Source organism: Poecilia mexicana, unplaced genomic scaffold (genome assembly GCF_051168715.1).
Source record: "Poecilia mexicana isolate PSO_F unplaced genomic scaffold, ASM5116871v1 scaffold_21, whole genome shotgun sequence".
Classification (NCBI taxonomy): domain Eukaryota; kingdom Metazoa; phylum Chordata; class Actinopteri; order Cyprinodontiformes; family Poeciliidae; genus Poecilia; species Poecilia mexicana.
The window spans coordinates 24663955-24678764 of NW_028263390.1; the positions used below are offsets into that span (position 1 = coordinate 24663955).

Genomic DNA, 14810 nt, shown 5'->3' on the forward strand with positions numbered 1-14810 from the left:
TATGTAAACAAAACAAAGCAGAAGATTGTAGATTTCAGGAGAAACAAGGTTGGATCAAACCCTATTTCCATCATGGGAGAAGAAGTGGAGGTGGTTGAGGAACATAAATACCTCGGAGTTCATCTGGACAACAAACTGGACTGGACAAACTGGACTTATCAACAATGAGCTGTTGATAAGAAGGGACAAAGGAGACTTTACTCCTTGAGGAAGTTAAGATCCTTCAAGGTTTGCAGCAAGAGGCTGCAGATGTTCTATCAGTTTGTTGTTGAAAGCCTCATCTCTTCTCCATCTGTTGGGGCAGCAGCATCAGAACCAGGGCTCTAAAAAAGCTTAACAACTTGATTAAAAAGTCTGGTTCTGTTCAGGGAACGAATGTAGAACCTGTGGATATGACTAATCAAAGAAGGATTCTTCATAAAACCAAGAAAATTGTGGACAACCCTGACCATGTCTTCATGAGACCGTCTTGAGAAAACAGAGTGTCTTCAGTCAGAGGCTTCTTCAAATTACCTGTAATAAAAACTGCTACAAGATATCTTTCCTGACAACAGCCATCACTATCTACAATAACTCTTTGAGCAATTTGAATTAGTATGAGTTACAACAACATTTTATTTCCCTTTGGGGTAAAGTATTTTTGAATGAACTTGAATTGAATAACTGTTATATGTGTATTTTTTGCAGCAAGATACTACTTCTATGACAATTACTTTGATCTTCCGGGGGCTCTGCTCTGCGGAAAAGTTGTGGACATGTTACACAAGGTAATATGTGTTTTAATAACTACAGGGATTTTTATCTGTAGATCTATTTTTTAAGAACACATCTGAATAGTTTTGTATCAACCCAATTTTTTCTTCTATTTTTGACAGCGGGGAAATGAGGTGAACTCCAACTTTTGGAAAGACATGTTGGCTGCAATTGACCACAATTACAATACATCTGCATTCAAAGGTACCCGTTTCATCTTAAATATACTCATAGTTCAATTAATGACTTTGACAAAAGATGAAACAAACTCAAAGATATTTTTCAAAGTCGTACTTTTATTCCATGTTTTTCTCAGTAACTGGTACATAACTTAACACATCCAATGGGATATAGTTACAAAAAAAAAAGCAGTTTGAAATTCTCCTCCAATGTTCTGTTTGTAGTCACAGTGCTGGCGTAAATGTGCTGATCTTTGATAACATATATTAGATCAGTTTTGCATATTTTTGTTTGTAAATTTAAAGGAAATCCTTAAACAAACAGAAATAAAAAAACAAACACAAATAAAAAAGTATCTGTAAATGTTCCCGGTAGCTGTAGAGCACCACTTAAGAAATCTTCCAATATCATTCTATGTTTTTGTTTCATTTGTAAGGCATAGAGTGAATGGGGAACAAGGATGAATTTGAGGCCTAAATCGGATCATTGAGTAATTTTTTACCCTTGTCATTTTGAGTGAGGTTGGTAAATAGTAAAACAGATTCACAATCTTTATTTCAATTTGTGTAAACTGATCTATTTCTCTGAGCAGTTTAATGTTTTTTGTAAGGTTTTGAAGTTTACAGGGATTCATTAAATCACGTTGAGGCAATCAAGAACCCAGAGAACCCACAGTGAACATTGTCAGCAGCAAATATACCATTGCTTTCCTCATCGGGAACTTGGACATAGACTCTGTCCCCTGGGTGCAGCATAAAAACAGCACTGCCTGCCATCTGATCCAAGAAGCCCTTGTTGTATTCATCATAGATGAAAACTGTAGGCTCCTCATTTTTGTAGAGGGCCACCAATGCATTTGCACCATTGACATGCACGTGGAAACTAAAATAGTAAAGACCTGGGATCTGACAGGTGAACACACCGCTGTGGGGGTCATAGTGGTTCTCTCCATTGTAAAGAACCTGGTTGAAAGCAATAGGAGTTCCAGCAGGGGGGTAGGCCATGGTCAGCACAGCACTAAAGGCAGACATGGGAGCCTTCATCACTTCATGAGGCATCACAACTTCATGGGACTTGATTGGCATGCTCTTTTCATGGTGGTAGACCACCTCTCCTGGGGGACCAGGTGGACCAGGAGGACCGGCAGGACCAGGGAGACCATCATGGCCTCTCTGACCTGGAGATCCTGGGGGACCCATAGGACCAGAAATTCCCTTAGCTGTCAGGCCTGCTGGACCAGGTGGACCTGGGAGACCTGGGTGTCCCTTAAGTCCAGGGGGGCCTGATGGACCAGGAGGGCCAACTGGTCCTGATTCTCCTGGCAGTCCAGGTTCACCACTTTTACCTGGTGCTCCTGGGGCCCCTGTGTGTCCTTTAAGTCCAGGTGCACCATTTGCACCAGGACTTCCTGGAGGGCCACCATGGCCTTGTGAACCCTTTGGACCCTGAGCCCCATTATGGCCTGGAACCCCTGGGGGACCTACTGCACCAGGAACACCTGGTTTTCCGGTAAAGCCTTGTGCTCCCTGCTCACCCTTGGATCCTCTTGGGCCTGGTGCACCAACCATACCAATATCACCTTTGGGTCCTACTGGCCCTGACTCACCCTGAAATCCTCTTGCACCCTGTGGACCAGCTGGGCCTATAGGACCAGGACCACCTGGTTGACCAGTAAATCCAGTTGGGCCTGGCTCTCCTTTCTGACCAGTGGTTCCTGGACTTCCTGGAGCTCCTCTGGATCCTGGTATTCCGGGTTCGCCAGTCTTACCAACACCTGGCATGCCAGGGGAGCCTGGTTGACCAGCAGGTCCCTGTGGACCTTTGGGTCCCACAGGTCCGGGTGTACCTGGGGTACCATTCTGGCCTGGTTTTCCTGGTGCTCCTACACCTGGAGGTCCAGTGTGGCCCTTAAGACCTGGCAAACCCATTGGCCCAGGGGCACCATCCCTTCCTGGCGTTCCAGCCTTACCAGGTTCTCCTGGATAGCCAGGGGAACCAGGCTTGCCAACTCCAGGTTTGCCAGGCATGCCAGATGGGCCCATTGGCCCAGTTCCACCTGGTGGACCCTGGACTCCAGGAACACCAATGCCTCTCTCTCCTTTTGGACCAGGAAGACCAGGGATACCAGGGTGCCCCTTCAAACCAGGTTCTCCTCTGTGACCCATTGGACCTGGAAGCCCTGATGGTCCAGGTTTTCCAACAGCTGAAAGTCCAGCAGGTCCAGGAGTTCCAGGTGTACCGGGGGCACCTCTTGGTCCCATTGGTCCAGTTGCACCGTTTAATCCTCTTTCACCAGGTCCACCAGGGATTCCGGGTTTTCCAGGAGCACCTGGGGTACCAGGTTTGCCAGCCTGAGAGAGGCCAGGGGCTCCAGGTGGTCCTGGTGGGCCCCGAGGTCCTGTGTGTCCAACACCCCTCTCTCCAGGAGGTCCAGATGGTCCCATTGGTCCTGGCTCACCTGGGGGTCCTGGAGGACCTTGTGGTCCTGCAACAGCTAAAGAATAGAAGAAAAACAACAAAGCATTAGTCTGGTGGCACACCAGTCCTTCCTGTTTTGTTTTTATCTGAATATTTTGTGCAATATTTCGTTGCACAAAATAAAAATGGTAATAATAAAAGCATCACCAGCCACTTTATTCAAGGAATTAATCAGGTCAAATGCAGATATATTTTCCAGGTGTTTTCATATGTCGAAACCTTTGACTTTTCGTGAAAGATGTAAAATACTAACTACGGCACATCTTGAGAAAAACACCACTCCCTATGATTATAGAGTGGGTTGTGATGATGGCTGTGTTTTTTCCCTAACCCACAACCTTCATAGGAAAGCTGATATGTACTCACCAACCAGCTCACATGTTCTTGTCTATTGCACCTCCATGTGCCTGCACTGTAGTGCACTCTTTCATTTTCTACAATGAAAATATAGCTACTTTTCCTCATCACCAGCATCACTTGCTTACAGTTCTCACCATGAGTCGCAGGTACATGCACTAAGCTCACACACACCTAATATTGTCCTCTAAATTGTTTACCATAAAACTGAAAATTATAATGTGACAGATCTGATTCTCATTCTATTTTCTATTTTCTATATGAGCTCAATTTCTAAACAAGTGAGATCTTGGGAGCTAAAGATAAAAAGTACCCAATTAATCCTGGCAACATTGGTTCATTTCAATTAAAATAAAATATTTTACCTTTTTAATATATATATATATATATATATATATATATATATATATATATATATATATATATATATATAAAGGAATTAAGTGTTTGTTGAATTAAAAGTTTGATGCCCTACTCTGACTTTAAAACTACTATGTCAATAAGCTTTAAGATTTGGATAGGTAACAGTCTGCATTTGTGAAAACTGCTAAAATATTCTATTTATCAATAAATCAGAATAGGCAGAAAAGGGTTTGTGAATGTACTAAAGCCTTTTGAAACAGTGTTTAGTGAAGAAATCACTCTGACAGGGCTGTCATTTTCCAGCCACATGACGACTGCTGCCTGAATCCTCTCAGAAGATGTTTATGCCAGAATCGGAGCTCTTGGCAGGCAGCAATACCACAAACTGAAGGTGATGATACTGGCCCCAGTGGCTGACCTGGACTTGGAACTTTACTGACTTGGGAACAATGACTACTCTCCTGTGTACTTTGTGTCAGGCCTTTATGTCTCAGCTGATCTGCCATAGTTACAAACTATTCTGATTTAAAACAAGATGAAACATTTATTAGACTCAACTTATGAGATAATTTCTTTAAGTTTGTGGTGGGATTTGGAGACCATGAGCCCTTTGGGTGGAGCAGGGCTGCATCTGTTTTGTCGATTGGTCTAGTCCAAACCCTCATTCTTTATTTGCAGTTATGTTCTTCTAGAGACTTACAGTCAAACCACATCAACAGCTCTGTAAGTGCTGAACACAACTTTTGAATCATTAACTTGAGTGATAAAATATATTATTAGACATCTAACAAGCAGTTGCGTCATAGCAACTGATGCTTTGTTCTTTTGTTCTTTATTTTATTGCTTCACCAAAAATGACAGCTCCCTTGTTAGTCTTTTTATTCTTAGCACAAAAGCTCTCTAACAGCCTTACCCCACCTAGCAGGTGTAACACAGGAGCTGAGTTGATCTGCTAGGTGGGCCTTAATAACGTAGGGTGGCACAGACATGTAGGAGCCAACAGTTTAACTCGGTGTGAATAGGAGGTGTTTTACTGAAAGCTAATTGTGCTAAGGGTGATGACATTAAGGAGGATAATGATTTGATTTTACAGCTTACTGAGAACTTCTATGGATGAGAAATGCTTTTTCTGGGTTTGGTTGGGTTATTTAGGAGATTTAGAAGAGTTTAAGAAGTGAGGGTCTGAATTACACTTTACAGTTTGACTCGCATTAATGTAGCTGGACTGATTAGTCCAGCCATAAAGTGCTTTTATAAAGACCTAGTGAACTACTTGGGCTTTGGTCTTCCATGCTTTTAGTGGAGAGAAGAAGCTTAAGTTCTTTAGTGAACTTTCTGAAGACGTATTTAGAACTACTTGCTCACAAGTTCATAATTCCTAACTTTTCTTTTCTTAGTGGTTCTACTTGATTGAATTTGCCAGACCCAGCATGGAGCAGACAGAGCCTGAAACCAGCTCAGAGTTACTTGCATTGTCCACTAAGCTTGACCTGAGATGACTCATCTATGAACCTTTCTTTTGCAACAGACTTACTGATTTATTGATTGTAGCAATGCCATAGCAAAACCATCCATCCAACAGCTGTTTCCAGCACCACAGTGTGATGAATTTCTGCAAGGGAAAATAAAAAGTGCACGACTTGAAGTGACTCACAGTGACTCTTCACGGGGTAAGGGACCTTTGACACTTTTGACGCGTAGTATCTCTCGGGGGTTCCCTCGGCCAAGGCCAGGAGGACAAATAGGAGGCTTGTTACCCTCAAGTCCATCTTGTGAAGCTAAACCTGAACATACAAACAGGAGAGAAAGTAAACAAATTAGAGGTGTGTTGATTTCTGCTGCATCTTTCATGTTTTATGTCAACCAGCATAAATGGACTAATAACTTGTAACAGCAGTGTTAAAGATGTTCCCCAAACAATGGCAACAAGTCCAAATCAGGTATTTCATAAACCAGTCAATTCTCAAAAATGCGACTCTGTTTGAACTCTGAAAATGTTAATGTTGCCTTCTGGCGGATGCTGAGCACATATGTCAGCAAGGATTGCACAGTAATGCTTCTACTTCTGTAAATTCAAACAAATGCTTCATCAAACTTACTCTACCTCCAACCATGAGCCCTCCCTGGGTTCAGAGCCAGCCTGCAACTGGGAGTCTCCCTCACCTTCATGCAACGACCTGAAATCAAGGCCAACTTACCGTGAAGGTTTACGCTCCAAAGAAACAAGTAGTGGGGTGGGGGATAGGAGTGTCAGGAGGCTGCTGTCCCAGCACGGTACTTGTATATCCTTAGACGTAGAGTGGGTCTGCCAGTGTGAGTGGCAGCTGCTGCTTCCCAACACGCTGGGCTCAAGGTTTTTATACTGAGCTGCTCTCCAGCATCATGGAATCATCTACCTCACACGGAAGACCCTCCCTGCTCTGATGTCATTTTTAATGATGGGTGCCATGTCCCAAAGAGGCCTGTCACTTCAGAGTGACGGTTCTTCCTCTCTTCCATCTTCCCTCCCTCCTTCCTCCGCCTGCTGCCTGGTTCTCTCTGCCTGTGTGGAGTAGCGCAGGGGAGATTCTCCCTCTGGATGACTTGATCTCTGCTACTGTTCATGTGGCTTTCAGTCTCATTTGACTGGTTGTTCACATCAGATCTAGGCTTCATTAAATCCCTCTATTGACTGACTTAGAATTTCAGGTTTAGTGTTTTTTTTTCCCTTCTAAATGCACAAACAGTTTTATTTCTGTTGTGTAAAACCAGGCCCTTATTGAACAAGTGGTCTGTCTCAGGATGTGTTTCTGCAAAATTAAAGGCTGTGAGAGTCTGACACTGTTTTCTTCTTGTCTGAAGACACTGCAGGATAAAACCCACAGTAAACATCTTTTCCCCACATACTATGTTTTCCAGCTTTGCTTTAATCATATATTTTGACCTGTAATTTCAAAAATTGATCTTTCTTGCTGTGCTTGTAGAGACAATTGAATGATCTATATACAGGCTTGAATTTCACATCAAAAGGTGCGAGTCCTAGGATGTGCAGAGGGATGCAGGGAAGAACAGTTCAATGTTCAGACACTAGGAGGCAGAAGTGAGGTTTTGTCAGATGCTCCTCCACTTCACCCTGATGACAAATAGAAGTGTAGCTCACAGAGGCTTCTGAATATCTCTTTACATGAAATTAGATCTTAAACATATAATAAAAGAACAAAAAAAACTAAAATAAATTTAAGAAGCAGGATTTTTGATAAATAATTTTAAGCCCTGTGTACATCTGTGGTGTCGATGCAGTAAGCTGCTTCAAACAAGTTTGTTTATGGCTTTAAGAATCAGATCAGATGATGAAACTGAATTGACTCCTCTGTATTTTCTGTGTCTCTTTTGATTTCCTGTCAGGAATGTCCCGAATGTCACTATGTCCCGGTGCCAGTACTCTCACTGCACTCTACAGTGCAGTGCAGCGTATGGACTCAGTCAAAGTGCACATAAGGGTTTGAGTGCGCTGGTTACAAGCATGCAAAAATTTGACAGTTGTGACAGTACGCCCCTCTGTCGTAACTTTGACATCCAAAGGGACTGGTCACTGTTTGTGCTGCTAAAAAGTACAACTACAATAACAAGCAACAACAAAATCAATTTTAAATATACAGCATAGGTATTTTTGCGTTCCAAAGTTATTGCTGGAGATATTTGACTATCCAAATTTTGTTGTGACTTGTTGAATGAATTGCACATGCTCAGTAGAGTGAAACAAAAATTATTTAAATACTTTACGTTTGAAAACTAATTTCTTTCTCTTCTGTGATAGGCACAATTTTCTCTGTAAACATTGCTATGGCCCTAAATGGCAAAAAATACACATTAAAATGTGCTAATGTTCAATTTAACAATTTTAAAGAAAATTCTCCCTGCCATTTGACTCAAAAGGGTAAAAAATGTGGCTAAAAGTTAGTTTGGTATAAGGTGGAGCTAATGTGCTAACAAAGATCAAGTAAAGGACAAACATATAAAAAATGGGAACAAAGGCCTGATGCTACATTGTGAAAAATAAAAGGACTAATTGAATTAAAATGTCCTCCTTCAAAGAAACTATGAATGTTGTGACTTATAGACCAAAAATGTTACAAGAAATTCATAAGGAACACTGACATCAATTTTAATCCCCTCTACCTGGAGAAGTAAACATTTGTTTAAAAATTATGATATCTCTACAGAAAATAAGAACCAAATACCTTTCTATTCCCGCTCCCACAAAACAATAAGATATTAATTTTATAATTATGTGCAAAGTTTTCCTTGTAATGACTTTCTGCATCAGAAATTCAAAATAAATATCAATTGCTGTGCGCTTTGTGATTGAGATTTTGAAACACTACACATTTTTTCAATTGCAACTTCATTCGTTTTTAGAAAGATTTTCAAAAATAGATATTGTACAAGCAATCTATTCAATCTTTAAGTTTTATTATAATAAAATTAGCTTTTCCTAACAGGGGATAAAGAGTTAAATTATGATATCAGCGATCTAATCCTTTGGCTACGTTTCAATTCACAAATATCGCTTTCTAAAAATCACCTCCATTTTTAAGTGAAATAAATTTAAGATTTTGTTTAAACATTGCAACATCACAAAGCCCAATCTTTGTCAGTATGATGATAGCTTTGAAATAGATTTGAAATTCATCTTGCATTTGTAAAATTTTGTTTTACTTTCCTCACAATTAGTTTAACTATTCTGTTATTTCTTTCTTCTGCTCAGTTTATCATATTAAACTTTTTTGTTACTAATGTGTGCCTTGTGTCATGGTTTGTGGTTTTGGTGAGGTGAGGGAAGACGCAGGAAGGCCAGGATGAGGATGAAAATGATTATTTTAATGAATAAGTCCCACAGCGGACGCACAGGGAAACAGACTGACGACGGTGATACATGACGGCACAGGGAAACAGACTTTAGACGACATGACATGACGACAACATTAGACGAGGATCCGACAAAGAACACAGACAACAGGTGAGACTAAATACACATGGGGTAATCAAGGGAATGAGACACACCTGGGAAACAATCAACGGGGAAGACGCAGAGACTCACAGGGAAACAGAATCACACAGAAACATGGATCATGACACCTTGTCATACTATTTTCTTTGAATTTTCTATAAAGATGGAAGAAAAACAACAAAACATTTCCTTAATTCTGCCCTTTAACTCAAAATGTCACATGCAGGATTGAATTGTGGATAATACACTTTGCCCAAGTCAGCATGGATGCAAGCTTAACATAAGTACAGGAACCCAAAAGGAGCTGGGCGGATGTAGGAAATTAGGACACACTACGCTCACAAGATGAATATGCATTTGAAGGACACAAGGGTCAAGGTCATCCTCAGTGGAGCATAAAGAACCAGGAAGGAAGAAAATTCAAAACACTATACATGCTTGCCACAGATAACATCATTTATTAACTATTCACTGTTATAACTTAAACTCAAATCACAACACCACTTAGGGTTTTTTTTAATTATTAAACAAAGTTATATTTGCTTCCTAGAAAATGTAAATGTCTATAAAAAATAAAAGACTTTGTGGCCATAACATTTCTATGATAAGTCTCATTCAGTTATAGGGAAGATTTCTGACTTTACCATCAAACCATAAAAGAAGATGGTGCAAGACTGTTCAGAGAATGTAGGCGTGTTCACGGTAAGTTGAGCGGACGGGAAAAAAGTTTTCTTAGCTGTCTTTCCTCTGCCTAAATCCCCCAGAATGTCATTTGGTTCTGGATGGATTGGAGTTCAGTGAAATTATTCATCGTTCTACTGGACATATTGCAATATATATTGTTGATTTATTGCCTAACCCTAGTCAGTATGTTAGAGTATCTAAAGTAAGTCATTTGTCTGTTAAAACAAAATCAAAACTTCTCATTAATTAATTAGGTTAAAAACTCATCTCATATTCTTCGTTTGTATCATCTGGTCTCACACCTAGTGACTACTAACTGTGTATAAATTCCTTAGACTGCATTTGGTGACATGATTTGTGGCTAATAGATTATTGCCAAACTAACAGATGGGTTATTGCTCATCTGTATTGTGTAAAAGCCAAAACTGGCCCAAATCTACTTTTGGAAGCCTTTTCCTCTTCTTAACTGCATCATTTAATCTCCTACCAATTTGGCAGCCGCAGATGAACACTTACTGAGCTGTAGGGCATCCTTGGTAAACTCTCTGAATGAAATGACAGAGTAGGCTGGGGGGTGGAGTCGACATTTAACAAGTTTCTCAGCTGGAGATATGGCACCACTTCTCACCATGAAAGTGGCTGTGACCACAGTGTGGCATCAGCAGGTTTTATTTCCCCCAAGCGTTTTTTTTTTTTTTTTTTTTTTAATCTGTTCTTGGTATGTCAGAATTATTACCTCTGCATCTATATCTGTCTATCGTGAGGTTTAATGTGAACGGATACTTAGTTTCACATACCGTTTTTGGGTTAGAGTTTGCTTTGCATGGCAAAATGCAGTCGGTGCACATAAACATGTAATTAGGGCTGGAGATGAACCGTGCAGAATGTTTCACTGACACGGGGCGATGTGGAATCTCCAGGCCTCCATCTCCTGGTGTGGGTCGGGCTGGGTGGTATTCCTGGGAAGGGTCCACTGCTCTAACCATTGTTTTGCTCCTCCAAACAGCTGAACACGCTGCAGTTTTACTACAGACGTGACATAATGCTCCTTCACACTTTAATGAACCCTAATGATGATTGAACTTGTGTTGCAAGATGCCCAGCCTCTGTTTTCTACACTACATTTAAAATATTCATCAAACATCTTTTCCATGTGTAGCAAATGACTAATCATGACCATCTACCTGCTTTTTATTACCATAGCATAATGTTTTCATTTAAACATGAAGGCCTTTTTCAAGTGTTTTTACACTTTTTCTAAAAAAGGTACATAGTGGATTCCTACTCCTGCCAAAGTTTGTCTTCATGACAACTATTCATGCTGTTCTCCTTCTCCTTTTGTGGTGTGATTTTCTTTGCCTGTTGTGACTTTCTCACCACTTATATCATGATTTTGTCTTGAAATCGTGGCCTTCACATGGTATACTGCAGGCGGTCTCAAGTGTACAACTTTAAATGATGAAATTTGTCGTGTCAGATTGTAAAATCACGGTGGTCTTAAGTGTAAGTGTAGTATAAGTGTGCTTTTTTATCTTAACATAACGTAAAGCATAAAATCTTTTCCCATAGTGCACTTATGCAATTATTGGTTGAGTTTGTTAGGATGTGTGAAAAGCACTGAAAGAAATTAATTTTTACTTGCTTTGCATTAATCTCTCTCCAATCTCTTAGCAAAAACTTCAATCTACATTTTTTTTATCTAATTTTATTTATTTTATTTTATTTTTTTTACTTTTTCATATTTATAGTTAGGAGCTACATGTATAGGAGATTGATAAATATGAGAGCCACTAAAAATAGGCCATGCATTTTAATATTTTGTTGAACTGGTTAATAAAAGCATTTGCCACAACAAATGCTTTGGTTAGCAATTGTTGTGGCATTGTGGTCACCAGATTTATTTATTTTTTTACAAGGATCTTATATTGATAATGGGGGATTCTTAATGAGAGAATGAGGTTGAGATCCGGACACTGTGGAGGCCATTCTGTGTGTGAAAGCGTCTCATTTTCCCTGAACCACTCTTTTACAAGTTGAACCCAGTGACTTCCAGCATTGTCATGTTCGGGTATTGACTGGTCCTTCAGTATGTTCAGGTAACCTCATAGTGTAACCTATAACTAACTTTTGAAATCTTTAAAAAGTTACATTACCTCATTTACTTTTCCTTCTTCACATGCTGAGGACTTTGTCATTTAGACTGAACACCATCTTTGTACACACTGTGATGTCTGGTGCAAAGATGTTAGCAGTGCATCTTTGAAAGGATTTAAGTTAAATGATGGATCAGCTGGGATTTAGCCAGCATGTTGTGGCTTGTTTATGGTTTATCTTGCTCAGTGGTGGTTACATTACTTACTGCTGCTGATTAGAAACATCTCCCACACCCTATAGTTGAGCTGACACTTCAAGAATTAAAAGTTATTTATTTAGTGTGATTGAAGCATTGTGGAAAACCTACAACTTGAGCCTTGGTCTTTTCTGTATCACAGTTTTCTCTTTTAGCCTTTACTTTGACTTTATTTGGTCCAAGAGGTTTGAGGACACCCTGGAGCCAGAGTGAAAGAGGAAATAATTGCAGGTTGATGAGCTGTAGCCTGTAAAGGAAAGCAGGAAGCAGCAGCTAAAGATAGCGTGTTTGAGTTGGGAAGTGACAGAGGGTTAGATTTTGCGTTTTAATAAACGCAATGTGCCACACAAAGGCATGAGAACTTTATGAATGGAAAGTCTAAAGCTGGACCTCCTGGCTGCAATGGCTGCAATTATGGGGACTCGGAGACAAAAATCATGGTTGGAAGCTTGACTAACTTGAGGCCATATGAAATTCAACATAGGACCCAAAAAGCTTTTCTTAAGGTTTTGTCTAAGGAGTCATTATAAAATTATGATCCATGTGAAACCAGAATGAAAAGCTCCAGATGTTGAACTCTCAAGTTACCAAATCAGATTTTGCTGTGATTTTAGGATTTATTTTAGGAGCAGGTAATGAGTGCTAATTATCTTAATCAAAGCAGGAGTGCCATAAAGACCTTTTCATTTTTACAGCTCCTCCCACTTCAGTTTAAATTCCCCCAGCTAAGAGTAGATGTTACAATGTGTCTCTCTCAACAACTCATGAAATGTGTTGATTTCTCACATCAGATTTCTCAGCCTATGTTACTATAAAAAAAACAACACAAGGCTGAAAATTGCTGAACAAGTCAAAAATATATAGAAATTAATGAAGCAATTTGGTGTATAACTGCAAAGTATGAATTTATTTATTGTTTTATTTTACATTTCTGCAAACTCTCCATAACTCTGGCTTCTATAGAAGAGTAGCATAGAAAGTCCTAATATAAAACCAATTTGCACACAGCATGTAAAAGGGTGCTTTGGTTAGGTGGGACCAAAGTTGTTTTGTCTACATAGAAATCACTGTGGGGCCAGGAAACGATTCCCCTAAATACTCTATCTACATGCAAAGCAAGGTGGAGGCATTATCATTCTGTGTTTTGTTTTTTTTTTTCATCAGCCAGCAGGAATTTATGAAAAGATTCATGGATTCGTAGAGCTTACCCCTTGTTTTGAATCGCCCAGTAGAAATAATAGTAAATGTTAGCTTGAAGAACAAGATACTTTAAGTCTTTTGACACCATGTATCTTTAGTTTCTATTAAAAATGACATTTTTTTCACATAATTAAAAGTACTGTGGTTAGAGTATACCTATTGTATGTATATCTATTGTGGTTCAGATGCTGCTTTTAGTGATGTTATGAAACAGTGACAATTTGGTGACAGTAATGTGAAAAAGCATTTTCCGCCTCACAAATTTCATCTGTTTTTGATTTTCTTTAGAGAAGTGTAATGTTTCTAATCATCAAGCTAATTTAATTATAAGGCAAAAATTATACAAAAGTGAATAGAAAATGTTTGAAATATAGATTTTATTTAATAAGGGGAAACATCTACCCAACTAAACCTGGCCTTAGGGAAAAAAGTGATTACTCCTCTTGATAAATCATAAATTAGCTGTGAATAACCTCTTTCTTTGAAAAGCTAAGCTCAATGTCACAAGTCACATTCACATTATTTTGTAGAATCAAAATGTCTTTAAACCTGCCAGACAATGATGTAGGAAACAAATCTTAAAAAGCAGCACATCATATAATTTAAAAACAAAATCCTTGATTTCTAAGCATTATGAAGTCATTTCTAAAGCTTTGGGACTCCAGTAAACCACACTGAGAACCATTATCTACTAATTGAGGAAACATGTAACAGTGGAGAACCTTCCCAGGAGTGACCCGATTTTGAACTAATTTTAAATCCCTGGAAGACATTGTTGAGCCACAACATAATCCTAGATTATGTTGTGTACAACATAATCTCAACCAGTGGTGGGTGGTACTTAAGTACATTTTTCGTGTATCTGTACTTTACTTAAGTAGATTTAATAATGGATACTTTCTACTTTTACTCCACTACATTTTACAGTAAGTATCTGTACTTTCTACTTCACTACATTTCTGCAAAACTGTTGCGTTACTCGTTACATCCAAGTCGCGTTGCACTTTTTGTCCGTTAAAATGTGAAGTTCAGGGACTTAAGGTGGCGCCGTAAAATCCAAGCAATAACGTGACTTAGTGTCTGTTGTCACCCATCGCCTCCACCTTTACTCGCACGCGGAGCTCCAAGACATGCACAGTGTTTCCTCTGAGCGGGAGAAGATGTCTGTGTGATCATCATAGACCCTTTTCACATGACGTCAGACAACATCCGTTTTGACTCGATCCAGTGTATCTTTAGTTCCGGTGTGTGGAGTTAACACTGTTTCTGGACTCTAAAGCAGCTGCTACAAATACGATTTGAAGATATATCACTATTTGCAAATAATTTTTCTTCACCAACATAATCTAAACTGGACAAATTCCTCGCTGACTGACACCAGTTTGACTACGAAGGTATGTGTTTTGGTTTTTTCTAGCTGTTAGTTGATATGCTAGGATAGCAATAGTAATTGCT

General features: G+C 39.5%; 2 protein-coding genes across 3 annotated transcripts in view; one reads left to right on the top strand and one right to left on the bottom strand.

The window, feature by feature from the left end:
- Window positions 1–14810, top strand: part of nt5dc1 (5'-nucleotidase domain containing 1) — a 163770-nt gene that overhangs the window by 8709 nt on the left and 140251 nt on the right. For both annotated transcript variants that reach the window (XM_088002201.1, XM_088002202.1), the window contains exons 5-6: window positions 688–767; window positions 876–957. In XM_088002201.1, coding sequence (XP_087858327.1) covers window positions 688–767; window positions 876–957 — 162 coding nt within the window. The remainder of the gene's footprint in view (window positions 1–687; window positions 768–875; window positions 958–14810) is intronic.
- On the bottom strand, window positions 1030–6475 carry col10a1b (collagen, type X, alpha 1b). The gene is made up of 3 exons (XM_014977566.2): window positions 6330–6475; window positions 5786–5915; window positions 1030–3427 (listed from the first exon to the last, which is right to left on the bottom strand). The coding sequence occupies exons 2-3, from the start codon at window positions 5898–5900 to the stop codon at window positions 1572–1574; spliced, it is 1971 nt and encodes a 656-aa protein (XP_014833052.1). The 5' UTR covers window positions 5901–5915; window positions 6330–6475; the 3' UTR covers window positions 1030–1571.